The following is a 27622-nucleotide window of genomic DNA, read 5'->3' on the forward strand; positions in this document are numbered from 1 at the left end:
TTTATGAGTTGTATTGGCCCTTTAAAGGTATTTCAACAGGTAGAAAAAGGACTGGATTGGTTATAATCTAGGGCACAGGGCAGGTAAATTAATGGACAGTCATACGAATAATTGCAGTAGAGATCAATTTATTATTATTTAACTTAATTTATTATTATTTAACTTCATGTTATATATAACCCATCAGCAAATCATGTTTATAACAGTCTAGATTCCTAATATATGGCCTAATTAATATTAGACATACAAACACATAATAACACTGTAAATATTGCTATTGATTGAAATTATTCAGTTCCAAGAGACATTAAAGACATATCTTTATTATAACCACGGACATAAAGTTATTCTGTAAGTGTAGTTATGACTGTTTGACTAAGATAAAAGCAGCTGTAGACCCCGCGGACGGAATTCAGTTTCTGGCGGACGGACACTTTTTGGCAGCCCACCAGCCTCCTCTGATTGGCTGCCTGTTCCTGCACACGATCACGTCACACTGCCCCCTCTCGGCGGGAGGACGCTACTGACGGCAAAATAGAACCGCTATTCTGCCTTTGTTTGGTTTATTTTCACTAAAAAAATACCCCGCAACCTGTTTATTATGAGTTAACACTGATTTTTCTGTTTCAAAGTCGTTTTTTGAGTCATGTGTGGTTGTACAGCTCACACAGAGTGATTTCTATCACCCTACTTGTTGCAAAAAAAAGAGCTTCAGTTCGCTTTTTATGTCGTCTGTTGTTTTAGGCTAGAAAATGGTTGAAGTTGGACTTTAATCTGGTTGCTGTTGGGGGCGGGTGACCGGTGCCTCTGCTCCACACGGCCGTCCCCTCTCTGCACTGCAGTCAGCGCCACTCGCACATTTGGTGGAGGAAGGTCACGTTACAAAGCGGGTCGGCACTGAGAGGACTGCGCAAAAAAAAAAAAAAAAACACGGCCCGGATTTGTGCCTGGCTGACGTCATGTGGAGCCACAGACCTCTTTGACAGGAACGAAAAGCACCAGGGGGGTGAGGAGTGGAGGTGGTGGGCGGGCGGGGGGGGACATGATCGACATCCAGCGGGGCCGGGAGATGTCGACGGCAGCCGCGTACTCGTAGCCCGTGAGGCGAAGAGAAGCCGGGGCACGGAGAGATTTTTCACCCGGGGCTCGGACGGGGAGCGATGAGAGCGCTTAACGGTCATTGAAGCGACTCGGACGGCTGTTTTCTTTCTGTTTAGAAAAAACAAAAACAAAAAAACAAAAACGAGCTGTTGACAAGGGAGGGATAAGCAGAGAACAACCACTAATCCCCCTCCTCCTCCTTCTCCTCCTCCTCCTCCTCCTCCCCCTGCTGCTGCCGCTGCTGCTGCTCCACGGACGGTCACATTCACGGCGGGGCTCGGAGCCGACAGAAAATGGACAGGGCAGCACGAACTGGATTAAATGGTCGGACTCGGGAGTGAAGGAGACGCCGCGAACAAAGCCGAGCTCCAGTGTTATGCCCGTTGACCCGCGTGCTCTTCACTCGGCTGGAAATGGGCGCTTTAACGAGCAGACAGAACATAGGCGTGGAAGAAGTGGACATCCCGTCCAACTCGGTGTACCGTTATCCACCGAAATCTGGTAAGTCACCCGACAACAGGTCACAACTGGTGGGGGAGGGAGAGGGAGAGGGGAGGTGGGGATGGGGGGGCGGGAGAGAGAGAGAAGGGCTGCGGGCACCACATCCATGTCTCCCTGCAGATGATTGATTGTGTGATTTATGAGGGGAACCATCAGAACCAACAGATTACAGTCAGGCCTGCAGGGCATCAGAGCCTGTAACCTGGAGGAGCTACCTGTGGAGAGAGAGAGAGAGGAGGAAGAAGAAGAGGAGGAGGAGGAGGAGGAGGGCCCTACATGATTTTTCCTTTTCCCCCCTTAGAGGATAACTTTGCCTTTACTCCATGTTTATTCATCATATTTATCACGTATTCTAGTGTATTTCTGGCACTGCAGCACCTGTCTAGTCCATGTAGGTACATGCCAACACATCTGCACTGTGGCTCCACAGCTTTATATTCATCTGATGGCTGCTGCTTAGATTTTTGCATGCCTTATATTGGTGCATCCACTAGGAGCATCTAGTTGCAGGGAAGCCAGACTGCCTCAGTCTGTCTGTAAGATAAATAAGTCATGGTGGATCCCAAGAGGACGCGAATAAAAAGACCATCATCACCATCAGCAGTAGCAGCAGCAGGAGAAAAGTTCCATCACATCTAGAAGACATTTGGTTGCAGTCCTATTTGAAATCCAAAAAAAGCAAAACAAAATTTGTTGATGAAATTGTCAAAATAGTAGCAAAGTAAATTAATAGTTTTCCAGATTTGAGGCCGATGTCCTGAAAGCTGTTATTTTGTCTGACGATGAGTCCCGAAGCCAAAGATATTCAATTCATAATGATAAAAAAAAACAAGAAAATGTAAAAAATATTATATTATTATAATAATATTATAATATTTTAGACGCTGGAATGAAAATATTTGCTTGAAATCAATTAAATGACTGTGTCATTTGTGTTTAATTTAAAAACTAAAAAAACACACTGGCAGCAACAAATGCAGGGAAATATTATCTGCATTGTGAATCGTCATATATATTCATTTTATTATTTTATTATTTATGACTATGATCATCTATTAGCAGGGAGCCTTGTGTTGACGGCATCAGTATGCTTCATTCTGTCTGTCAGATAAATAAGTCATGGTGGATCTCAAGAGGATGCAAATAAAAAGCGTGATCACATTCATATCTGAGAAGCTAGAAAATATTTGGTGCATTTGCCTAAAAATGATTGAAATGCTTAGTCATTAGTCAAAAATGTTGATAAATTCTTTGTTAAGTGTGTTTAATTTAAAAACAGAACACACAGTTCTTATTTTACTTGATTATTTACTCATTTGGTCATTTAAACTGTAGAAAAATAATGAAAAATGTTCTAATGTTTTGTCTGACCAACAGTCCAGAACAGAAAAATATTAATATTATTATCAGAGGTTATTTTAGATTAAAAACATGCAAAATCTCTCATTTGGAATCAGAAAGGAGGCAGAAACCTGTGATTTCTGGACATTTGTGCGTCAACATTTTTCACCCATCAGCTCTTCCTAAAATCTGTCCACAAACGAGCACTTGGTCAGACTCTTGGAATAGTGATTTTTTAAATAAACTCATAATTCTGCTAAATGTACACATTGCATTATTGGGTCAAACAAATATACACATGCATTTGAGAGGTTTTGCTCATTTTATGAACATGTTAAAGGTGCACAAGGAAAAATTTAACCTGAAGAGAAAGATCTTCACAATCTCATACTGTTTTGACTTTGTTTATATGTGGCGGACTCTGCCACCTTTCTTGCTTCAAGCAGTGTTCAGGGGACTTTATTTTCCTCCGAGAACAACTTGCTTAATCACTTATGGAAAATGTTTGATACATGATTTCAGGTATCGTTCCGGCACCTGTTTCAAAACCCAAACCTGACTCAGTTTCACGTGACTCACACTCCGCACCTCAGACTGACCCGTGTGTTTTCAATCCGTCTTGTTATTGTCCCTCTGTGAGACATTTCATGATTGCAGCGCCGTGCTCGGGGGGTGGGGGTGGGGCTTAGCGGTAATCCAATATTACGTCAAAAAAAAATTGCATCGAGGAGAGACAGGGCTGTTGCTTTTCAATCACATGGCCAGCAGACACATAAAGTAAATTAAAAATCTGTGACAAAATGCGAGTGGGAACAGAATCAGCACATGTAAGTGCAGTTTTATGACAATCAGACCAGATATGTTAGGATATATTCTGATCTCCTGATAATATTTGAGATTTATAGTGATATTACGTGCTGAAGGAAGGATGGAAGGGAAGAGTAATTGTTGACTTATGGCTGCCATCAGCACCCCTCTCGACACAATTCAGGCTGTGTGAATTTATGATAACAGTCCTGGTTGCAGCCTGCAGGAGTGGCGATGGTGGTGTCGGTGGCGATGGCTGCTGGTGAAACCGATCTGTCAGTCCCCAGTTCCTGTTTCTGGGATCTGGTGACAAAGCCTCATCACCAGCTCTCCTCTCCCACCTGCTGTAAATAATAATAAGGTGATGAAGAGTGAGAGAAAGAGGAGGGGAGCGTCAATAACGGGGGGCTTTTTTTTAGCTTGTGATTTGTCGTGTCATGGAGGTTTTCTAAAGCGTGAGCGGCTTTCAGGTCACAGCATCCGAACCGATCCTTGTCTCCGGCATTAATACGTGCGAGAGGAGACGGAGCAGGCCGGCTGATACGTGACCAGCCTCTCCAGCGTGTATTTAAAGACCATGAGCCACCATTACAGTCTTATGATAACCGCTCACCCTGTGATTAAAAGGTGGAACGTCTATTTAGCCTTGTTGTCATCTACCCAAGGTCTTGGTAAACAGGTGGACAAGCTGCAGGCCGATTACAAACCCAGGAAGTTTGTCCTTTTGGAATAAGTGAAGAAAACAGCTTGCTTTGTGATGTAATTTAGTGTCATAAATTACATTTTTTCTTGACAATTTGAGGATAAATCTTGTTGCTTTTGGTGGTTGAGATCAGGCAGTTTGAGATTATTTGGCTGTTGCAGAGACTGGAGGTATTTTGGGTGATGGTGCAGCTAAATAATTCAGTTTCTTTTAGGGAAAATAAATGTTTTATGCCAGGTGGGTAAAATAAGCTGCACAAAATTTCAGGTTTTAACAGTGTTTTTCGCTGTTATTGGGCCCTAAAAGCCAAATAATTTACTGCCAGGGATGCACGATTTTGGATTTTTTTAAGTCGATAACGATAATCAACGATCACCTGCTTCTCAGGGCTCAGGGTCGATACGATCATCTGAAACTGTGAAAACAAAAGTCCACCTTTCGACAACATGTTTGGCTCTCTGCTTTAAACCTTGTGGCTCCTCCCAGCTTCTTCATCTTCTTCTGCTCCCTCTGTGCGTAAATGCAGCACTTGCTAAATCAGTGACATCAGTTTGGCTTCATATCATTGGATATCATTGGCTCCATTCCTCAGCTATAATATCACTGATAATGATATACATATGGTCATTGATAGAAATTGGGCTGATCATTTATGGGACCATTATTTATTGTGCATAGCAACTCATATCAACTGAAACAGAGTAAGATACTTGCAGCATAATAAGGCCGTGTTGCCATTTTGTTAACTTCTCTTTTTGAATCGCTGAAAAACGTTGGTTAAAGGTGTAAGAGTTTGGATTTAGAATAATACAAATGAACCGATTTTATTGAATATTCTGGACACATGATACTTTTACATTCATTTCCAACAAAGAAATTAACGTAAATGTAAAAAAACAAAAAAACAAACAAACACCATATCTTGCAGTGTTAAAGAAAGTGATAAGAAATTCCTCAATCCGTTCGAAAACTGACTTGGGTCTATTCTGGACAGAAATCCATCCTCCATTAAAGTTTCGTGGAAATCGATTGTGTAGTTTTTGCGCAGTCCTGCTCACAAACCAACAACCAAACAAAACCTCCTCAATGCTGGTTCAGATACGCCAAATTAACCACGTTCTGCTCACCTTTAATCTTTTATCCTAATCTCGGCCGATGTGAGGTATTTTCAAGTTAAGTGTGTCTGAAAAAGTGTGTCTGTCTTCGTGCAGGGAGTTACTTCGCCAGCCATTTCATCATGGGGGGAGAGAAGTTTGACTCAACCCATCCGGAGGGTTACCTGTTCGGGGAAAACACGGACCTTAACTTCCTGGGGACCAGACCTGTGGCGGTAGGTGTCCTCACACACAAACAAGCTCTGCCGTTCAGGAGCTTTTGGTCCCGTCACATGATCTTCCACAGTGGATGGAGATTGGCCAGTTGATGCTCAGATTTGAATTTCTGATATAAAACAGAAAAAGCAGCAAACCCTCTCATTTAACAAGAAAAAGAACAGCGCACTTTTTGACAGTTTTGCTCGATAGATGTCTTGGTTGTGCAGTTTTGCTTCGATCGACCGACTGATGAACCGTTCCGGCATCACAGAGGTGTCAGATGTCTCGTCCTCGTCGAACAGGAGTTGATACATCTCAGCTGCTCTGACTCCTGCAGTGGCAATTAACAGGCTCTCAGACTGTGACTGATTTCTTTCAGTGTCTCATCCTGTCAAACTAATTAAAAGTGAAATGACAGTCTGCTCGCTCCTCGCTTGGAGAGGATGATAAGTGGCGTTTCCTCCCGGAGGGTTCGTTTGTTCAACCGATTCGCGAACCTGAAGGTCAAACTAATGAGAGCCGCGGATCAAAAAAGAGCTCAAGTCCGGAGAGGAAAGACAGAATTTGACACAGACCAAAAAGGCTTGAAGGGAGCCAAAGTATTTGGCTAAGAGGAGCTGATATGGAGGAAACTCTGCTCCATCCCTGTGCTAATCTCAGTCGCACTGCTGTTTCTGTCTAGACTGGGGCTAAAATTAGGAGTGCAGTTTTTCTGCCGATTATGTGGGTGTTTAAAATCCTCCTGTGGGGACAGAATTCAGCTGGTGATGTTTTTTTTTTCTTTTTTTTTTTTTTCTCTCACATGTGTGACCGAGCTTTACCAGCATTATATAATGTTTGGTGGTTTCCAAGCAGATGGTGCCATTGAATCCGACCGCAATTGTTGTTCTCGGTCTCCTGCTGCTGCTCGACAAATATGATAATGGTGGAAGCTATATTTAGGGGTTTTCAGAAGCTCCTGCGTGAAGCAGATGGATATACCGAATGGATTTTAGCCAGGCTAGTGCCTCTGTGGACGGAAGTGCCAGTCGGTCCACCATATTGGTCTGGACTGAAATATCACAACAGCTTTTTCTGCAGATATTTATGAAGTCCACTGACACTGACCCAAAACGCTACTGCAAGATCGAATTTCTTCTTTGGATGTGGGATTGTATGAGGTACTTATTCCTAGTCAGTGACCATCAACTCTCCGGCTGTGTGGAGAAGCAGCACGTAGAACCAACAGGGAAGCATAACATTTTACTGCAAAGTGGTACCGACAGCAAGACGTAATTTAGCCCACCTTCAATAAGGCCCAATTAAAAAAAACAACACATCTATACATTTAAATGTATGCTAGATTTGATTAGATTAGACTATATTACAGCCTCACATGGCTAGCGCTAACATCAGTCGTCCCCGAAGTGATGTTTTCAGAAAACATCTACTCACGCTCGCCTGCATTTAAAAATGGAAAAAAAGGAAAAAAAACATTTTATTTTAGTGCGAGCATGTGAGAAGAAACACGGACTGCTGCTCTGATGTTTCATGGTTCTTAATGTGTTACCAGACCTGCAGTGCTGCCTGTGAGTTTCCCTAATGAATGGTTCTTTTCAGCATCCCTGTGTGTGTTTGCGCAGTTTACAGGCGTGACTCCCGCTGAGCCCAGATGTGTAATGGCGCTGAATATGGTGCCATTCACCGCCACACAAACATACTTACACATTACAGACAGATGAGGGGTTGTAGTGTGGAGGTATCTGACCACATCCTGCGTGTTTCTCCTCCACTGATCCTCAGACCAGCTCGGCTCTCCCTTTACGCTCAGTCAGCAGCTTCACAACAAGCTGAGCAGTGAACCGCACGTTGGGTCGAGTTTAAAGGTTACGTCTCAAATTTTTTAAACCGGGTTTATATCGCTGAATAATGATGAAGCCAATCACAGAAGGTGTGTCACATCCTTATCAAAAATTCTCCTGATGCGGTAAAAATTCACCCATCTGGTCTTTTAACCAGCTTCAAATAAAGTCAGTGACTGTTTGACCCTGAACTGTTTCACACTCCTGCGGTCCCTGTGTGTGCATAAATGTGCCAAAACACTGTCTGAAGTGTCAGCCTCGTCCCTGGAAAGACACAATCTGAGCAGATTTTTTGCCCCGGCTCAGCACTTGTCAGCACGGATCTCGCTGGTTGCTGACCCAATCGAAACGCTGCTAAGGTTAAACTTTCTGTAACCCTGAACGCTCTGTGGTGAGGAGAGGAATGTAGGGGCGGCCGAGGGGAAGATGAATGCCGCTACTCTTCATGTCTCATAACATGTATTTTACATCCATAAGTTGTTTTCTTTTTGTTTTCAGTTCCCGTACGCAGCCCCTCCACCTCAGGAACCAGTCAAGACGTTACGAAGCCTTATAAACATCCGCAAGGACACGCTGCGGCTCGTACGGTACGCACCTCTCATATACATACATAACCCCTCATTACATTACTGCTGTCTAATGTTATGTCCACTGGGCTATTTTTAGGGAATGTGCCACAACAGCCAATTTAAGGTGTGGCGTCAAATCATGCATGTTTTTCTCTGGTGTGATTCAAACTTCCATTTTCTTGAGGCACAGTCGTGGAAAAAAAACACAACAAAGTATAGAAATGGAAAATGGAAAAACAAAATAAAAGCACAAATTGTCCCTTACTCCTGAAAACGTGACAAACACATACAAGAAATATGCTCACACTTAAATGCTTAAAGGTGTAATATGTAAGAAATTTAGTTGAAAACATTAAAAGAAGATGTCTGTGTATCGAGTTGCAGCGCTATCAGCTGAAGTTAGCATGCTAACAAGCCAGCAGCAGCCTGTTCCGTTACAACATTCCTGTGTTAGTCGTGCAGACACCAACACTCCCCTGGTTCTCCGAGATCCAGGCTGGACCACTAGATGCACAGCTAATTGAGCTAACTTGCTAACAGCAGCTACAGATAGCAGCAGTTAGTGCATAGCTACTCTAGGGATAGGCACACTTGCTGCCTCCTGTTTTTACATATTTCCCCTTTAAAGCACTTTATAAATACTCTCTATGATTCAAACACTTCAGTTTGGCTCTTGCTCAGATTTCTGTTCTCTTCTTAAAGAACATTCTCCCTCGTCCTTGTCTCCTCGACCCCCGCCACCCCTCCTCTTCCCCCTCACAGGTGCAGCGAGGACCTGAAGCTGCCAGGTGACGAGGCGGCGGTGAAGAACAGGGCCTGCTACAACATAGAGTTCACCTTCGACGCTGACACGCAGGTGGCCATAACCATCTACTACCAGGCCATAGAGGAGTTTCACAATGGAGTGCCAGTGTGAGTTTTAATGATCCCCGAGTCTTTTCCTCTGTGTCTGTGAAGGTTGTGAAGCCTCCTGAAATCACAGCCTCATTACCGCTGATTTGTTGCTGAACACTGAAGTGCCTGCAATCAAGAGTCTGCAATCACTGCGGATGAGCACGAACGTTTAATTTGGTTAATTTAATTCAAAATATTTTCGCACCAGCAATTTGTATGCGGCAGGCGCATCCTTCGAGGCTACCCTGCAAGACATCTGCCATCACACTCTTTCTGTAAAAGACAGCAAGGGATGCCTCGGTTGATGGTGACCTTTGTCAAAGCGGCGCTGCGCAGATTCTACGCATCAATGTTGAGTCGTTTGAAGCCTTTTGAGGCTCCGGAGGGAGCTGAGCCAAGTGTGATCAGTTGTCTCAGGGTTGATTATTGCTGAAGATGAGTATAAGTAGATGAAAAAACATCTGTTGTTGTGCGGTTAGAAGAAGAAGTGATCCCATCAGACGTCTGTAGCTTGCTCCTCATCTCTGCTTGAGACTACATTAGCTGCAGCTTTCATAACGCGTCTACTGCTGCATTCCAGACAACACGGAGTTGAAAAATCTCCGATCTCCTACGAGAAAAAACGATCAAAGTCGATGGTTCTACTCGTTAACTTCCCTCAACTTCACGAGGGAGCAGTTGTCAGATGTCACACAACAATGGCAGCACCTGAGGGGACGGGGTGGGATGAATTTTTAGATGACAGCATTAGTGTAAGTTCAGTGAATGGAATATCTAGAAGGATTTCCATGCATAGAAGTGATGTAGAATAAAATGTTTATTGGCATCTGTCTTTTTTCTTTTGTCTCTTGTCCTGCTACATCCATTTTGATCTTCAAACTGTCTATGGTGAATCTGACAATGTTGTCAGAGTGCAGTACTTACTCGTTTAAGCTGATTTGGTATCAGACAGACATAACTGATGCAGATTAAATTCACATCAACAAATTAATAGATTTTGTTCGGAGGCTATCAGCAGAATTAATTCGGTCACAGCGGGCTGATGACTCAGTGTTTAGTGCCACAGCGATTCTTCGCCTCCAGTCATGTCACAAATAATGATCCCGATGAGTTCTGTGGCACACGTATTCCAAATCTGGAAAAAGGGAGTGAGTTCGTGTCTGTAGAGAAAAGGTTGAATCATGCCCCTTCTTGTGGATCATCATGGGACCTGATTTCAGAAAATATGTATGGAAGTGAACGACAAAATCATTTTTCGATCCCGTTTGAACTGTGCCACGACCATTTTCTGAGAAAGTGTCAGTTTAACACAAAACTAAACGATTTTTAATCTTTGCAATTCACGGCACTCTTCAAACGGTATCAAGAAACGATATGTCTCTCTCTGTTTAACCACTCCTTTTTCTTTTCTGACACACGGCCCCACGAGGGGAAGCCAGAAAGGCAGGGACTATCACTCAGTATTACACTCCTAGTGAATATCAAAAGAGGGACATCTGCTACCTTCAGAGGGGAGAAAAAGAAATACAGACTGGTCTGGAAGAGAATAACCTTTTCATAAATATTCATGCTGACATTCACGAGTCATGCCAACTGCATATCTCACACATATCTTGCGTTACATGTCAGTATTTGCATATCTTGCATAAAGAGATGTGTGTGATTGTAGTGCTGTTCAGACACGATGCATGCTGCAAGCTGTTGCTCATTCTCTGCTTCAGAAAATCACTGGTATCTGCCCCTTTTAAACAGAAATAGGCTGTTATGGTTTATGCAAGCTTCTGCAGCCATATGTTAAACAATCTCCTGATACCGATAAGCCAACTGGTCTGTCGTTCACCTCCATCATGTGTAATAGTGTGACTGTGCGTGTGTTTCCTGCAGTTACCTTCCCCAGGACAGCTCTCTGCAGTCCGAGACGGTGCACTTCAAGAGGGGAGTGTGCCAGCAGTTCTGTCTGCCCTCGCACACCGTCAACCTCAGCGAGTGGGCTGATGAGGAGGTGGGCCCAAAACTGTTTTTTTTATACACACCGCTGATGGATGTCTAGTTTGTTCCTCTCCTCACCTTCTTGCGTTTCTCCTCAGCTGCTGTTTGACATGGACAAAGAGATTTTCCCCATGGTGGTGCAGGCCGTCGTCGACGAGGGGGAAGGTGAGTTACCGTGTTTACCACTCCTGATGGTCTGACGCGAAGGCAGAGCTGCAGAATTTTAAAATAAAAGGTGTGTCTGCTGTCTTTTCTCTGCAGAACATTTGGGCCATTCTCACATTCTGCTGGCGACATTTGAAAAGGTAAGAGAGGCTCTGTATGAGAGTAAGAGCCAGTGAAACATGGCAGGCGCCATATGTTTGCAGGGATCTGCTCTTAATATTGCTGTTATTAACTTTTCAAGCTAAAATGCCCAAAAAACACTGATACCAGCTTCCAAAAATGTGGATATTTTCTTCTTTTCTCTGTTTTATATTACTCTAAATTTGATATACTTGATATACTATATAATGTTGTGGATAATTGATGACAGTGTAAAGACTTGCACAGACCACTATTACAAGATTTTTTTGATGCTGAAGAAAACTTAAAAATGTGACAACAACAAGTTCTGCTGTTATACGAAGCAAACTAAATGTTTTGCCTCTGTGCCACTGCTGCAGCTCCAAACGGGCCAAATCAGTTTGACAAACTACAGAAACCAGCCTCTGATTGTTTTTAGCCTAGTTTTTTTTTTCTCCTCCCACATTATTCTTACCTCATATCTCTCCGTATGTGCCTCGCCTCATTGAAATCTCTTTGATTTAAGCTAGCTTCATAACACAAAGGACGGTTAATAGTAAAAAAAAATGTTGGTTTTATTAAGTCATCTCTTTATCTTATGTTGCCCATTTGCGAGGGCTCTAGTCCCTCACGTCTTTTAAGTTGCGGCAGCAGAGACAAAACTGATTTATTACCTCAAACATGAAAATGTAGGAACATCAGAAATTAAATATAGACAGTGCAAAAGAATAAAAAGATGAAGATCCCCCCGGCCCCTGAGCATAAATATGAAGGGCTTCATGTGTATGAAATGATGTTAATGAATACAAACTTCGGTTCATTCAGGGTGAATTAATATCCAACTGTTGCTTTCTTTGTCAGCACATGGACGGGAGCTACTGTGTGAAGCCTCTGAAGCAGAAACAAGTGGTGAGTACTCCTGCCTTGTCCTCTCTTTCTTACTTCCTCCTTTTGTGTAACATCTTGAAAGACAAAGATACACCAAAGCTTGATTTCCCTCTTGAACACGACGCCCGCCACATGAGACCGCCACCGCCTTTATTCTTCTCTGTGTTCCTTTTCCTCAGGTGGATGGAGTGAGTTATCTGCTGCAGGAGATCTATGGGATTGAGAACAAATACAACAGCCAAGAATCAAAGGTAAACATCAGACGGCACGAGAGTGTTTTTCTCTCCGCGTCTCTGTGACGGCATCAGATGTGACGTGACAGTTTGGTAAAAAATGAATCACGGACTTGGAAATCGTTCCTCCTTTTATCTCCAGGTTGCAGACGATGAGATCAGCGACAACAGCGCTGAGTGTGTGGTGTGTTTGTCGGATGTGCGGGACACACTCATCCTACCGTGCAGACACCTGTGTCTCTGCAACGCCTGCGCAGACACTCTGCGCTACCAGGCCAACTGCTGCCCCATCTGCAGACTGCGTGAGTTCACATCAGTGATGAACACTGCAAAGTATTTTTGTCTTATTTCTGGTCAAAAAAAGGAAAGATCAAATCAACTTAAGGCATTTATTGTGTCTATGTCTTTGTAAATATATTGTGTATGCGTTTGTCTGTCGGGACTACTTACCCACTTAGGAATTGATAGATATAAAAGATAATACAAGTAAATTATTTTCTGTTCTGTCCTTGAGTGAGATCAATGGGACTTAGACAATGTAGACAATGTGCAATTGTTCCACTGGCAGATTTTTTTGTGCTTATTACAAGCTGATATTTTACTTATTTTTGAAGTGCCATTCTTTCCAATAAAAGATAAAGGAAAAACACTCATAAGTGGTTCCCTGTGCTCTAAAAGGATTGTTATGTTGGTGAAAGCTGACGCTTATAATGGAGTATTCAAGCCACTGTAGCTTAAAAGACAAATCTCAAACAAACAATACTCCGGAGCCAGAGGAGTGTGGTAATATTCTGATTAAAAACACAGAATTTCTAAGATTGAAATAGTACATTTATGAAGAAATCTCTCAATTTATGGAGAAAAAAACTGAAATACTATCTGAAATTACAAGGTCATAGCTTTGGGCGGAAAAAAACCCAAGAGTCTCTGTGATTATAAAGTCAAACATCTACGAGAAAATACTCAGAAATTCTCTCAACATATTATAATAAGCATCTGAACTTTAAAGACACGTGTCTTTGAACTGGGCCTGTTCAGAAGAATCTGGTCTGGATGAGGTGAAAGCTTTCAGGGGCCACTACACGTAACGATATCACTGTTATATAGCTAGAGGCAAAGTCTGGATGCTTATGATAACCTGGCATCAGTGCAAAGTACAGTTTGATAAAGCGATCAACACGAGGCAAGCGGTGCCGTCTGTGATGCAATGAGGTTGGTCCGACCTGTGAAGTGAAGTGATGTGGCAACTTGAAAGAAAACAAAAAACCCCACACATTTGCATATTTTTCACCAGGGTTGTTACAGTATCACTGTATTTAGGATAACAGTTATATGCAATTGTTAGATATTGATATCATCTGAGTTTTTTTCTCTGAATATTATCCACCAGGTTTTTTAAACCCCACAATGGTCCTAATGACGTTTATGTCCACCCTTTTAAATTATTATTTTTTTACAGTAGTAATAGTACAATGGTTAATTGGCTCTTCATTAGGTTCAGAGGAATTGAAATGAGACTCAGGTGTGTCACCATTTAATCTGCAAACTCTCTAAAATTGTTACCAGACAGGAATCACAGTCGCAGCTTTGCAACACAAAAAAAGAAGCACATTTTTGTTGCACATTCTGGGTGATTTTTAGGAGCTAAACCAGCAATTTGCACTCGTTTTGATTTGCCAAAAGACAGTACTGATGTTCAGAAAAAGAACTGAAGTGGCGCCGTCTCATGCAAGACGTAGCTCAAAGCGGCAGAGAGAACTGCATCTGAAATCTAACATTTGGGAGGCGCAGGTGTAAAACCTGCAGCACTGTTTTAACGAGTACACAGAGGCTATTAGAGCGAGTAAGAGAATCCAGATTATTAGCCAGTGATGTTTTAAAATGGACATGATATATTATTTCTTGTCTTTTTACAGTACTCCAGTTAAATTGGTTCAAATGTTTTACCTGAAACTCTCCCAGTCATTATTAGATAAGACGAGCTCTTCTGCGTTCCCTCACATATGGCCCTGACATATGTTCAACAGCAGGAAACTTGTTCTTTTATGCTCCAGTTCTTTTCATTTCTGTACAACATGTCACAAAACCGATTATCTTACGCAACAGCACTTAATTCTTTTAGCCTCATTTGACTCTGTGGTCTTCACAAAAATCCAGCTTAATTGAGGAATATGACTGATGTAAAATGTTTAATCCTCATTTTTCATTTTTAATTAATTGTGTCCTTGAAATATGTCTGGTTTGCTCCGTAAGTATGAATGTCATTGTCAGTGTGATTGATGTTGGATATCTCTGGTTTGTTTTAAATCTCCTATATGATTTCTGTCTTTCAGCGTTCAGGGCTCTGCTGCAGATCCGAGCCATGAGGAAGAAACTCAGTCCTCTCTCACCCACCAGCTTTAACCCCGTCATCACTTCACAGACGTCTGACTCAGAGGAACACTCGGTGAGACACAAAAAAACACACCAGAAAATATAAGAATGATACCCTTTCCCAGTCCCAGTAGACTCAACAGTGTCCTCCCCTCGTCTGCAGGCGTCTGAGCACATCCCTCCAGGCTACGAGGCCGTGTCTCTCCTGGAGGCGTTGAACGGCCCCCTCAACACCTCCTCCCTGGCCCCTCCTCCTCTGCACTCCGGTCCAAGCCACGTCACGGGAGCACTGCCGCCGTACAGCAGCGAGCCGCACCCGGCGCCAGCCCGCTCCCTCTCCCCTCTGGACCACTCCAACTCCAGTCAGGGACTCAAGCTCAAGAAGAGTGGTTCAAAGTGAGTCTGCCGGACATCATTACATTGTTTTATTATTAATGATTATTTAATGATGCTGCTTGGATTAGCAGATGTCTCAGGGAGATAATTGAGAAATCAGAGGGATGTTTTGGTTTTTGCTGGTTTTGGTCTTGTTTATTTTAACCAAACAATAAAAATAGAGCAGCTTAGGTTTAATATAAAGTGTAATATTATTTTTTTTTAAATGAAAGTATTTTTTCTGAATTCTACAACTTCATTAATATAAACATGAACATTTAAATGTGATATTTGCTCAGTAAATGTTATAGGAAATTGATAATAACCTGTTGTTAGTGCAGCAGCATTGTTCTAAAACTAAACTCTCTCTTAACATGTCAGAAGCTTCCAGTCGTGTGTCTCTGTGCTTCTCAACCCGCTGCAGATAAGATGATGCACGATCTTCACAAACCAACTAATCAAATGTCAATCATTTATTTTAGGTCACTTTCCCAGAATTCCTCTGTGCTTCCCGAGGAGGAGGATGAGAAGTCTTGCAGTGAATCGGAGGCCTGTCGCCACAAACTCGCAGTGGACCAGCAGGAGGTGTGTGTGTGTGTGTTTGTATCTGTGTGTGTGTGAAACAGAGACAATACATTTTCTTGTATCTGATATCTCAGATTCTGGGTTTGTATATGTTTGTTTGCGAGCTTCTCTCTCACTGCTGCTCTCGTTGTTTCACAGAACGGAGTGACTCCAGACAGCGAGAATCTGACTCTCTCCTCTTCTGGAGCCATCGACCACTCATCCTGCACCGGGACCCCGCTCTCCTCCACCATCACCTCGCCTGAAGGTACACACACTCACACTCACACACATACATACACACACACACGTTTGTCTTCCTGTACTTGTCAGGACCGTTGTTGACACACTGCATTCCTTTCACCATTGCACATTATCACAAGTAAATCCTGAATGCCCAAATGTACTCATTACCAGGGCCTGAACAAACAATTATATCTATGATCAAATATTCTCTTGATTATTTTCATGATTAATTGATTCATCTCGTTGTCAATAAAATGTCCCAAAAACTATGAAAAATGATCATCACATTTTTCAAGAGCCCAATGTGACATCCTAAAATTGCTTCCTTTGTCCAACCAACAGTCTAAAACTCAAAACCTTTTATTTACTATTTTAAGCCTGTAAAAGCCTCACATTATCCAAAATGGATTCAACAATATTCAAACCTAGAGATATAATTGACTTTTATTCATGGTAACAGGGTGCTTCATTTACTCAGCTCTTACTGTAAAATAGGAGGAAACATCAGACGATGCATCAGAGCTTGAGGAAGGAAGTTGGGGAACATGACTATGCATCACTTCAGTAAAATGAGTCACTTCAGATAGATTTTCAGTAGCGCTTGATCACAATGAGAACAACTACAACAAACACAAATAGGAAGTTTAGATAAAAATGAAATCAAAATGAATTAGAAATGAGCACAGTAAGAATGTCTATTATACACAAGAACAAGAATTGTGTTTTTTGGGGTGTTGGTTTATTGTCTTTTGTAAATTCAAAGTGCGTCATTGAGGTCAAAATCTCCTCCGCAAATGTGCATTGCCCTGCAGCGATCCCACCGCATCTCACACACAAGGTGATAAATATCACATGAGCATGTGGCCCTTATCCCAAAAGGAATAAATAAATAAAACAAAGCCATCACTGTAACTACTCGAAGAAGCCTGTCTTTAGTGTTCTCATTTGTTTTAAAGTCATCTGTAGTACGCAGCTGTTCTAGTACCTCATTTTTCTTTGTGAAGTTATTTCCCTTAAAGGGATAAATACAGTTATCTCACTTTAATTTGAGACAACAGCTCTCATGCTGTTTGTTTCTCCTTGTTTCAGGGTCTTTTCAAAAATGAATTTGTGGAAGAAAGTGGATGAAAGTGTGGTGTGCAGTATCTCTGAAGATTGGCTACAAAGCTTAAAGCAAAGAGCTCCAGGTGCTGCATGCAGCATTTTAATATAAATAAATCATAAGCTTGAGCCACCTCAGTGTTTTATGTTGGTGCCAGTGGGTCTGATTTTATGGGAAATCTCCTGGCTGGCTTTTCCGCTCAAAACAGGAAGAGAGGACTGTTTTTCCAGCTGGAATGAAAGACTTAATGAAATAATGACTTCAAACATGTTTATCCTCCCCTACAAAGCTAATCCCCGCGTAGTCTGACTTCAGCTAGTGTTGCTGACAGAAGTCTGGAGAGAACTGTTACACAAACAACTCTTGAGCTTTAGAAATATTTAGTCAGTAATGACATTGAAAAGAGTTGGATGAAAACCACTCTTATGTGTCCATGTTTCACTGGAAGTTGTAGTCAGGAGGCAATTTTAGCTTAGCATAAAGACTAAAAGTAAGAAACATGTGTCATGACACCGTTCGAGTAAAAAAGGTACAGCCACCAATACCGTTAAACTCACAAATTAACTGCACTGGTTTCCAAAATAAGCCTGCTTGTATGTAAGCTTATGAGAAAATGACCCCACTTCTCACTTAATTTATTACCTCAGTAAACAGTTTTCTAATAATTTTTTGAGTTTCTTTACTCATCATTCATCCAAAAGGCCAACAATTTGTTCAGTTCAGTTGTTCAGTTCCCTACTGTTCAGTTCTCTGCCAGTAGGGATCACATTTTTTTTTTTTAATGTAAACATTGGAAATCTCCCCTGGCAACAAACAAAACAATCCCCCGACCCCGAGCCGGACCGTGATGTGTGTCTCCGTCTGTCTGCCAGACCCAGTGAGCAGCAGCCTGGTCCAGTCAGTGATGTCCATGGCCTCGTCCCACTCGCAGCACTCCCACATCAGCACTGACACCATGTCCTCCATGTCAGGGTCCTACCTGGCCGGGGCTGAAGGCGAGCCCGGGGGCGACGACGGTGGAGACGTGGAGGGCGAGGAGAACCAGGACGCCCCCATGGAGAGCCGAGGACCGTCGCAGCAAGATGGGGTAAGGAATCGGGTGATGGACGGAGGAAAAACTATTTTTAAATGTGTTCTTAACTCCTAATTATACCGTCTCTGTTTCTTTCAGGAGCTTTCCCAGGAGCCAAAGGAACAAAACTACTCAGTGGCTGTAGAGGAGCAGGACTCAGAGGTGACTGTTAACACCCTGATGTTTCCATAACAGGCAGTGATTAATGCTCATTTTGTGTGTTTATCTCATTCATCGTTTTCCTGTTTCTCCAGGGTAATGATGTCACTGAAGAGGACTGCTCCTCCCCATCTAATGGGAAAGGTAACTATGGCAACCATTCCTCACCTTTTACCGCTGACCCCTCACCTCCCTTTGCATTGTTGCTCTCAGGCCATGTGAAAAAGACCTTTCATACAAACTTTATAGTATGGATTGATAATTTGTTGCTGTCCATAAATCTTTTTGAATCATGGCTGAGTGATGACACCCAAAATAAAAGGAATAAATGTCAGATATTGTCCTCTAGATGGGGCAGTCCCTTTTGAAATGCACGTTGGCTGAAACACGGCAACATGCAATATCTGAACTGGAATGAATGGCTTCTCATGCAGTGTGTGTGCACTGGAACCTCAGTCTACTTCACAGTGAGGACTTCTTCCTCTGTAGTCTTCTTTTGTGGGCACGATACAGAACTGGATGTGAGAGATCTGGCTCCTTGACCCTGACCCCGAAGTTGAAAACTCTTAAGACACCAGCAGCCCAAAGAAACTACAGCGGTTCTTGTCTTGAAGTTGTGAAGTGATAGATTGGAACATAAACTGCCTCAAGCTGTGACACAATTCAGAGATGAGATTCTCCAGAGTCTGTAGTTCCAGACGGAAAGAACAAAAACGATTCTATTTTTCCTCCAAGTATAGCAGAGCGATCCAAGTTTTATTTTGTCCAAACTTCAAGGACAAAACCGTTGTATCCTCTAAACTTACGTTAGACACATTATATTAATTTCCAGCACATTGTTTCGATGTCTCATCCATAACTTTACTGTTGTGGTTTGCTTTCACCACTCTCGTAGTTTTCAGCTGCAGCTGTTTTCAGAGAAAAAGTGTTGTGAATCACGTTGCAGCGAAGATATTTCCCTTCATGAATTGGTACAGTGGCCAGAAACACTCATGTTAATTAACTATAATGTTGCTTCATAACTGCTGCATGTGTGAATAAGCTGAATGTAACTTGCTAATTTGCGAAGTTCACCATATCAATTTAAAAGCAATGTCAGTGTACTACACTCCTTGCTTTAGTTACCCAGGAAAGCTTTGGAAGTATTTTCTGACTGCCAACATCTATCTTAACTTCATCCCACATGCCGAAATTAAAGGGGGGTTAACCCTAACCCCTTAGAAATAGAAGAGAGCTGTCCCCCTCCATAGCCTATATAATTGTATATATTTTTGATTATTATAACAATATGCATTGAAAACACGAAACTTTTTAAAGATTGGGTTCATTCATATTCCTCACAGTGGTTTGCTCCGCTGGCTACCAATCTGCACCTCCACACACATTAGCAACACATTTACTGACATTTTTATTTACTTATGTCTGAATAGAACAAAACACACTCACAGTCATAACCAGACTGCATTTTTCTTCCATTATCTCACAGTGAAATCTTATGGAATCTTTTAACATGATGGTGCATCGCTTAATTTAGTTCAACTTTCATTCATCCAGTAAAGTTAATATTAGTCATCAGCAGTTATTCCATATACATTTGATACAACAGGGCTGAAAAAAAACCCCCCAAAAAAACCCTCTTTCATCCCTTTGTCCTTCAGATGATCCGGCCTCTGAATTGATCCACAGCTGACCGGTCAGGCAGTGAAACGTCTGTTTGAGTGAATCTTATTTATGTGCCTCCTCTGTTTTACAATCAGTGTTTCCTCATTGGTGAATTTAATGACCGGTAATCAAGCAAATTAGCAATAAATATCGACTGATTCCAATTGATAGGAGCGTCCTTTTCGTTCACAACAGGAAACGAGCACATACAGGCATCCTGTGTTGTATAGACCCGGTTCTGCTGCACACCCAGGCTCCTGGCTTGCATTTGCATGATTTGCACCTCTATTTAAACGTTTGTGTGGTTGTGTATCTACTGTTTGTGTACGAGGAGTGTCATTTTACGTGTGCTCACTCAGAAAAAAAGCTCTGCACGGTGAATTTGCTTGTTTTTTTTTTAGCTGCTGCATCATGAAGTGCAAGCTCTCTCATGCTCCATCTGTGTGTGAGTGTCTGAGTGTGTGTGTATGTGTTTGTGAGTCACCGAGCGCTAAATAAAGTGTTGTGGCGTACTGAGAGTGTGAGTCAATGAACAGTAGGGCAAAAAACAACAAGGTCACCCTCAGCAGACAGTTCAAAGCTTGTAAATGTAAATTAGTTTCTCTGTGGATTGTGTGTGTGTGTGTGTGTGTGTGTGTGTGTTTGGACACCTCGGGCCAGACTGAAACGATACTCTGAGCACCTGTGAGTTTACTGAATGACCTTTCAGTTCTTTAGGGGACGAGCAGACCTGTGCCTGCTGACAGACTGTGAATGTGCACACGCGCTGTATGTTTGCACGCACATGTGTGTGCGCGTCTGAACCGGCGCTGCCAGGCAGCTTCTGTATGTGGCCTGTCCGTGTCTCTGTGCTCAGCTGCCAGTCATCCAGTCATCTCTGCCAGTTTTCTCCTCATTAGCGCACGCACACATGCACACACACACACTTACAGGCTTGCTGGAGGCATGAGGCACTTGCACATTTAAAAACATGCCAGTATCTGTTTTCTGGCCATGCTGGAAAAAGGCAGGAAGACGTAGATCTGGAGAGTTTATAAATATATAAACATATATATATATATATATATATATATATATATATATATATATATATATATATATATATATATATATATATATATATATATATATATATATATATATATATATGTATTTCAGTCTTGTTTGTCAGTTTTTCTGATAAATGTGAAATAGACACCAAAATCAATGATTATTCCCTCCAGTGCGTCTTGCCAGAGTATCAGCAAACACTGTGTTGAGTGTTAGCTAAGAAATTAAGGGAACAAGAGTGGCGGCTGTAAAACAAAATAGGAGGTCAAGTCTGGTGGTTTGGTGTAAAGTAAGTCAGTAAAATTCAGATCATGTAGTATATCATAGCTTATCTGATTGTGCTTTATATATTATATTGTATATTACTTTAATTTATTTAACATTCAGACAGTTAGTATTACTAGTTTAGCTTCCATATAGAGTGAACGTAGTGAGCTACCAAAGCTAAATTGCAGAGAATCGATGTAGTTTGTGTTGCAAATATTAGAATGTCAAATGTTTTTAGAAGAAGTGAGCAGTAGAGTAAAAACCCAATCAAGATATTATTATGAAGATATCAGTAAAAGAAAAATATCAGTAAATTTAATCACCTCTTTTCTCCGTTAAGTGCTGCTTTAAATTGAATTAGTGCAGACTTATACATAAACCTTATGAGTTTATCCAATTGTTAAATATAAAGTTTTAATTCCAGTTTTCTACATAACTGACTGCATTTTAAATAGTTGTTTTATTGTCACCATTAATAAATCTCATATGCAGTTATTTCATTTATATACATTGAATCAACCTGACAGAAAAACTTTGAATGTGACCCTTTATATTAAACTTATATAACAGAATTAGATCACTGTTTAGGCTATTTTTGTATAGTGCTGTTTCTACTGTTAGATTTCATTATGAGTTGTTCTCAAACTTGCCTCGTTTTTGGAGGCAAAAAATATCGTCATCTGATAAATCAATGTAAAAAATAAACTTTTTCAGACTGAGAAAACACAAATCCCGCCTGCTGTATTAATAGCGAACAAGAGAGTGAGACAGGCTGACGCGATCTCTAAATTAGCATCATTTTCTTCCCTGTACATTTTGTACACGTTGTTCTATCTGATTAAATCTTGCAGATAAAGCCCTGTGAGCATCGGAGCACACATGTAGAGTTTGTGAGTCAGATTCCTGGATTTCAGATGCTCAGCTCAAAATGTTATATATCCCACACGTGAAATATATAATTCTACTAAAGACACTGAGTATGAGAGCAAAATAGGTGGCAGTGATTGCTCAGATTTTGGTGTCAAAAAATCTTACATTTGAGTCAGATACATGTTGGCAAAACGTACTTTAACTATAAATTTACATTTTATTATTGATAGCTAAACTTAAAAATAGTCGTTATTTCACTGTACAGTATGAAGCATTTCATTTTTGTGAAATAACTATTGACTAAGTTAACCATTTATTAAAGATGGGACACAAGACTTAGCTGCAAATTGAATTTATGATTTATTATTTTATTATTGCCGTTCCAGCATGGCCGACCTCACCCCTCCACCTCTGACACCCTCCTCCTCCCCTCCCCTCACCCCGCCTGCCCCGCTCCACTCCCCCCACCCTCCCCCACCCCTGCTGTGCCTGGCTGCTCTTGTTTGACCTTTGCCCTCGCTTGCAGGTGGGCGGAGCAGGTGTCCAGAGTTGGCCAATAACAATCAGGGCGTCGCCCTCTGTGACACGCCCTCTTTGGGGTTGGATAATGAGCAGGCTCCCGACAGCCGATTCGCCGGTGAGTGGCAACCTCTCGAACACGGACCAATGAGAGCTGAGGACTTGGCATGAGAGTGAAGGGGGGGTGGGGAGGGGAGGGGAGGGGTGAGGAAGACGAGGTGGGGTGACGGAGGCAGAGTGCATGAGTTGGCTTACATTAGCTTGCTGTGCTAACATGCTAATACAAATTAAAGCTGTAAAAGAAACAAGAAAACAAATTGAATTTGTTATTTCAGTGTCAGTTTTAGTGAGCAGAGAGGAGGTTTTGTTTGCCCAGCATGAAGATCTGGCGCCCTCCTTCTTCTCTTCATTCCTAACCCTTTGGTGTTGTGGTGCCTCATCGCTTTTTCTTCAGTAGCGGTTAGCTGTGCACTCTCTCCCTCCTCTCCCCCTTGTAGCTGAAGCCCTGGTGTGTGTGTGTGTGTGTGTGTGTGTGTGTGTGTGTGTGTGTGTGTGAGTGCATCCTTACCGTTTGCGTGTGTGCACGTTTTTCTGTTTGTGTGAATGTGACAGAGACGAAGAGTCTGGTCCTTCCCAGAGCTCATGTTCAGCTTCTGCCAGCTCCGAAGCTGCTTTGCCAAAAACATCCTGCAGCTCATCCTCACGCCCCTCCATCCTCCCTCCTGTCCTCCACCCCTGCTTCCGAACATTTGGTTTACTGCGATGAGGGCTAAAGCTGTGTGTTTATCAAAGTTGCGGCTGTCTAATCGGTAATCGATCACAGCCTTTAGCTCGGCATCACCCCCCCTCCCCTCTTAACACCCTGATTTACCTTCCCTCCCTCGACTCACCCCTTTGGTCTGTTATGGTGGATGTTGTGACATGTTTTTCTCTTTCTGTGTCGTAAAAGTGTTCTGTTATCTCTCTTGTTTCTCTCCTTTCCCTTTCCCCGTCATTCTTCACATCTTCTGCTGTCGTTTTCCGGACATTTTCCTTCCTGCCTCTTTCTTTCTTTCTTTCTTTCTTTCTTTCTTTCTTCCTCCCTCCGTGTCTCTTTCTTCTCTCGCCTTCTTTCGGATGGACAGATGAGGAGTCGTGCCCAGTGCACATTGAGGACTAGGTATGAAGTTATGGCGAGATGTTAAAAACAGTCACCAGGGTCAAATATAATATGGTTTATTGTTATATAATTTTTTTTCTCTTTTCATCTGTTCAGTATTATTCAATTTAATGTAAGATCACACCGCACAGTATTTTTCGTTTCTCAATAACAGCACAGACTCTTCCTCTATATTTTTTTTTCCAATATGCACATGAGGTTAGGTAGCTTTGATTGCTGATGTTATCCATTATTTATATGCTCTCTGCGGTATTATTTTGTCTATTCAATACACGAGACATTCCCTTTGAACTAAGTATAAGGTCATTTAAGAGGAGTTGAGCCTCATTGCAGCAGTGGAACAACTCAAGCAAGTCTGTTTGGTTTTTTTACCCAGATATAGATATTGATGTTTGTCTAGCACCTGCAGTGTCCCAGTTTCTCGTCTCCTGTCCAAACCAGACTGCAGCATGAGTCATCAGAAATATTTGACTGATTTACTGGAAGAAAATAAAGAGAGATTTTGATTTATGAATACTAAACTAAAATGCTTTTCCATACATAGATTCTGCACATGCAAAGAAATAACCAAAAAGTTCATTTAGGGACACGAGATAGGAGTGTGCCAAATGTGTTTTACATTTTAAAATGTCCTTGGTGTGTGTGCAGCCTGGTAGCAGCGCATGTTGATTAATTAATTTGCTTTGCATTAAGAGTAGCACTCAAGTCCATTAAAGCAGTGAAGGCACGCTTAACAGCATCAGACCACAAGCTGTGCCAATATGTCATATTACATAATATCTGCGATCTGTGTGTCTAAATTCAGGTCAACTCTCAACATACCCAGCACTCATTACAGACTCTGGTCCTCCCCTCTTTTCCCCTCTCTCCTATCTGTAATGTAAAGTAACATTTCCCCTTCAGCAGCACTTCACAGTCAAAATTACAGAACTTACAATAATAGGGGGTCACCTCCACAGATTGCTGCTGTAGTCAGGATGATAAACAGGAGTGAAGATGAATATGTTTTTCTCACAACATATTTCGTTTTGATAGACAGACCCCAGTGGCAAGCTGGAAACACAGTTATTGCCGTGTACGTTGCTCATTATTTATTTGCTACGTGTGTTTCCAGTCCATTTTGTCACATTTTGATTTTATTGATGCTCCAACTTATCCACCTTAGCTGAGCGAAAACACCCTTTTTTAAAAAAAAAAAAAAAAATACATATCAACTTCTCTTTTACTCTGGTGAGAAGATTTCCTCCGGATGATAAATGTTGCAAGATGACCCTTCTCTCTCTCTCTCTTCTCTCTGTCTTCCTCCCCTTCAGGTATGATGTACCTTGGGGGCTACAGGCCTGTTTTGGAGCCCCTCCCCCACCACACCTCCACCAGCAATATCAACCTGGAGGAGCAAGGGGCTGAGAACAGGGACGGCCAGAGTCCTAAACATCCTCGCTGCGGACCACTCATTGTGTAACACACTCAAGCAAACACACACAACAAAGAAAAAACAACACAGACTTCTCCGTCCAGAGTCAGCTCTTCTTACCCTGCCATAGTGCTGCATCGCTGGATACTGTCCTCACTGAACAGGGAAACCCTCCTCGTCGTCCTCCTCATCCTCCTCTTCCTCCCCCTTCATCTTCCTCCCCCTTCATCTGTCTGGATTGCCTTTGCTGGCGCTGAAACTCCTCTGGAGCGGAAAGAGGAAGGAAGAGGAACAGAATCACCTGTCTGTTTGTCATCTGTGCACTTTTTATCTCACAGCAGTTTCTTTGTTTTTTTTGTCTGTGACCTATAACTTGTTGTGGGAATGATCCGCCGACTGCTACATTATTATTTATTACCTGTAGGTCTAACCAACGAGAGCTGTATATTGTGACACTATCTTTAGAAAAAAGAAAAAAAAATTACATGCTGCTCCTCTCCTTTCCTCTCCTCTATTACCAGCCAAACAGTCAGGGGCTACTGTGATCGGCAATCGGATTTATTACTAATTATTCTTCTCTGTTGTAAACTGTATGTTGAACGAGAGGTCGGACACTCTTTCAAAGTCAAGCCTAGCGACAAGCTACCGAGCTAAAACGTGCCGACTCCTCTCCTCGGATCAGGGAGCTCCCGTCTTCGCATGCAGCTTTCGACTTCCGCTAATGTCTCCTCCTGTCATTCCCGCCCATGATTTATCAAACACCTCTGCTGAATGTGAACACAGAAGAAGTGGTCGGACTCATAAGGTGGCGGACGAGCCAAGAAATGGCGGCCAAAATGAACAGAAATGGACTGAAAATGTAAAAAAAAAAAAAAAAAAAAAGACACTACTCGCAGAATGTAGGACGACGATCTCTTTAGAAGGGGAATGTAAGTGACATTTGAATTGTCACCGAAACTGGAAATAAACTGGTTCTTCAATAACACACACACACACTCACATGCTCACCACGCCACCCTCTCCTTCTGCAGCTCCATCTCAGCATGTCAGTATTATCAACTGGAAATCAACACCGAGCAATAAAGACGCCGAAGCTGCATCTCCTCCTGAGGATGCTCATTCTCAGTTCAAGCAAAAACTGCGTTTGCACTGGCTTGTTACATCCAGATCCAGACATCTCGATGTGTTTAAATGTTATTTTTAATTTTTAATTTTGCCATTGTAAAGGGATTTATTGTGAGAAAAATATACAGTGAATTTGAGCTTTAGGCCACGTTGTGGTTAGCTGGCATTTTTTTCACCATCATATTTCCTGTTAATAGACCTTATTTCAAACGGTGACCATTTTCCTCCAACATTGCTCTCAGGGTGGAAAGCTTGAAGGCTGCTGTATTGTAATTTTACAGATCAGCGACTGAAAAGATAATGGATAGTGAAAATCTGGAGGCACATTTTGGCCTTAACTTAAGGTAAAACAATTTATTTGATGACCCATCAGCTGAAGTTGGCATTAAAACACTTCTTAGCTAACAATAGCGTTTGATTACATCCTGTGTGTTTTACTTTCAGTTTTAGACAAACATCACCAAGATGCATGTTGGTATTTCAGATTTTTTTTTTTACACCATTTGTATTGTATTGTGTCTAACAGTACTGTTAGCTAGAATGTGGTTGAATGCTAACATTAGCTGTCGTCTAACGGAAACTAATCAGTTATTAAATGTGTTGTTTTACCTTTAAATATGATCAGTAGAATGATATCAATTGTTCAGATTGCTTACATTTATACGACTCAGAACGCAGCAGCACGACTTTTGAGCACCATGTCAGAGGAAAATGGCGGCAGTGTGAATACACGGCCTATTATCACCCCGATGGGCCCCTTTTTCTCCTCATTTGTGAAGCTTTTAGTTGTTTCGGTTTCGTATAACTCCAGTGTATAGCTCACCTCGTTGTTGATGTTCTCCGTTTCTGTGTTTTAATTTGTTGCAAAACACTGTGTCGTTTAATAGAATGTGGATGAAAAATATGTGAAAAATTTGTAAAGGTTTACACATGCGCTCACGTTAAAAAAAAAAAAACAAAACAACTGAAAAGGGACGATATCAACATTTTAATGCACTATTAGCTGTTTCCTAGACAACACACTTTGCGGTGCATGAGGCGATAGTAGAGTAAGCATGTTAGTCTAGGTCAGCCTGCACCCTCCTGTAGAAATACTTGATGATGGATCACTGCACACACGTAAAGATGTTCCATATCCTTCTGCAGTGTTATGTATCGGTTGCTGGCTCCCTATTCCCTTGGCCCGAACTGTTACGGTCA

General features: G+C 42.0%; 1 protein-coding gene across 5 annotated transcripts; it reads left to right on the forward strand.

Annotated features, from left to right (window-relative positions):
* The first annotated feature begins 1023 nt into the window (after positions 1 to 1023).
* On the forward strand, positions 1024 to 27378 carry rnf157 (ring finger protein 157). 5 transcript variants are annotated; one of them, XM_037080792.1, is made up of 20 exons: positions 1025 to 1602; positions 5665 to 5783; positions 8106 to 8194; positions 8939 to 9088; positions 10955 to 11072; positions 11158 to 11224; positions 11321 to 11364; positions 12206 to 12253; positions 12412 to 12483; positions 12608 to 12767; positions 14799 to 14911; positions 15002 to 15234; positions 15696 to 15798; positions 15937 to 16045; positions 17998 to 18212; positions 18297 to 18359; positions 18452 to 18500; positions 22732 to 22842; positions 23849 to 23883; positions 25197 to 25323. In XM_037080792.1, exons 1-19 carry the CDS (start codon positions 1515 to 1517, stop codon positions 23881 to 23883), a joined length of 1986 nt encoding a protein of 661 aa, XP_036936687.1. In that variant the 5' UTR covers positions 1025 to 1514; the 3' UTR covers positions 25197 to 25323. The 5 variants fall into 5 exon arrangements, with proteins under 5 accessions (XP_036936685.1, XP_036936687.1, XP_036936684.1 ...); XM_037080790.1 differs by lacking the exon at positions 23849 to 23883 and having other exon boundaries at positions 1024 to 1602; positions 18097 to 18212; positions 25197 to 27378; XM_037080789.1 differs by lacking the exon at positions 23849 to 23883 and having other exon boundaries at positions 25197 to 27378.
* The last annotated feature ends 244 nt before the right edge of the window (positions 27379 to 27622 follow it).

Source organism: Acanthopagrus latus, chromosome 20, assembly GCF_904848185.1.
Source record: "Acanthopagrus latus isolate v.2019 chromosome 20, fAcaLat1.1, whole genome shotgun sequence".
NCBI classification, from domain to species: Eukaryota; Metazoa; Chordata; class Actinopteri; order Spariformes; family Sparidae; genus Acanthopagrus; species Acanthopagrus latus.

Coding starts and splice junctions, on each gene's coding strand:
- rnf157 (XM_037080789.1), top strand. CDS start 1,515: ATGGGCGCTTTAACGAGCAGACAGAACATAGGCGTGGAAGAAGTGGAC. Junction 9,089..10,954: donor TTTCACAATGGAGTGCCAGT/GTGAGTTTTAAT, acceptor TGTTTCCTGCAG/TTACCTTCCCCAGGACAGCT. Junction 15,799..15,936: donor TCGCAGTGGACCAGCAGGAG/GTGTGTGTGTGT, acceptor GTTGTTTCACAG/AACGGAGTGACTCCAGACAG.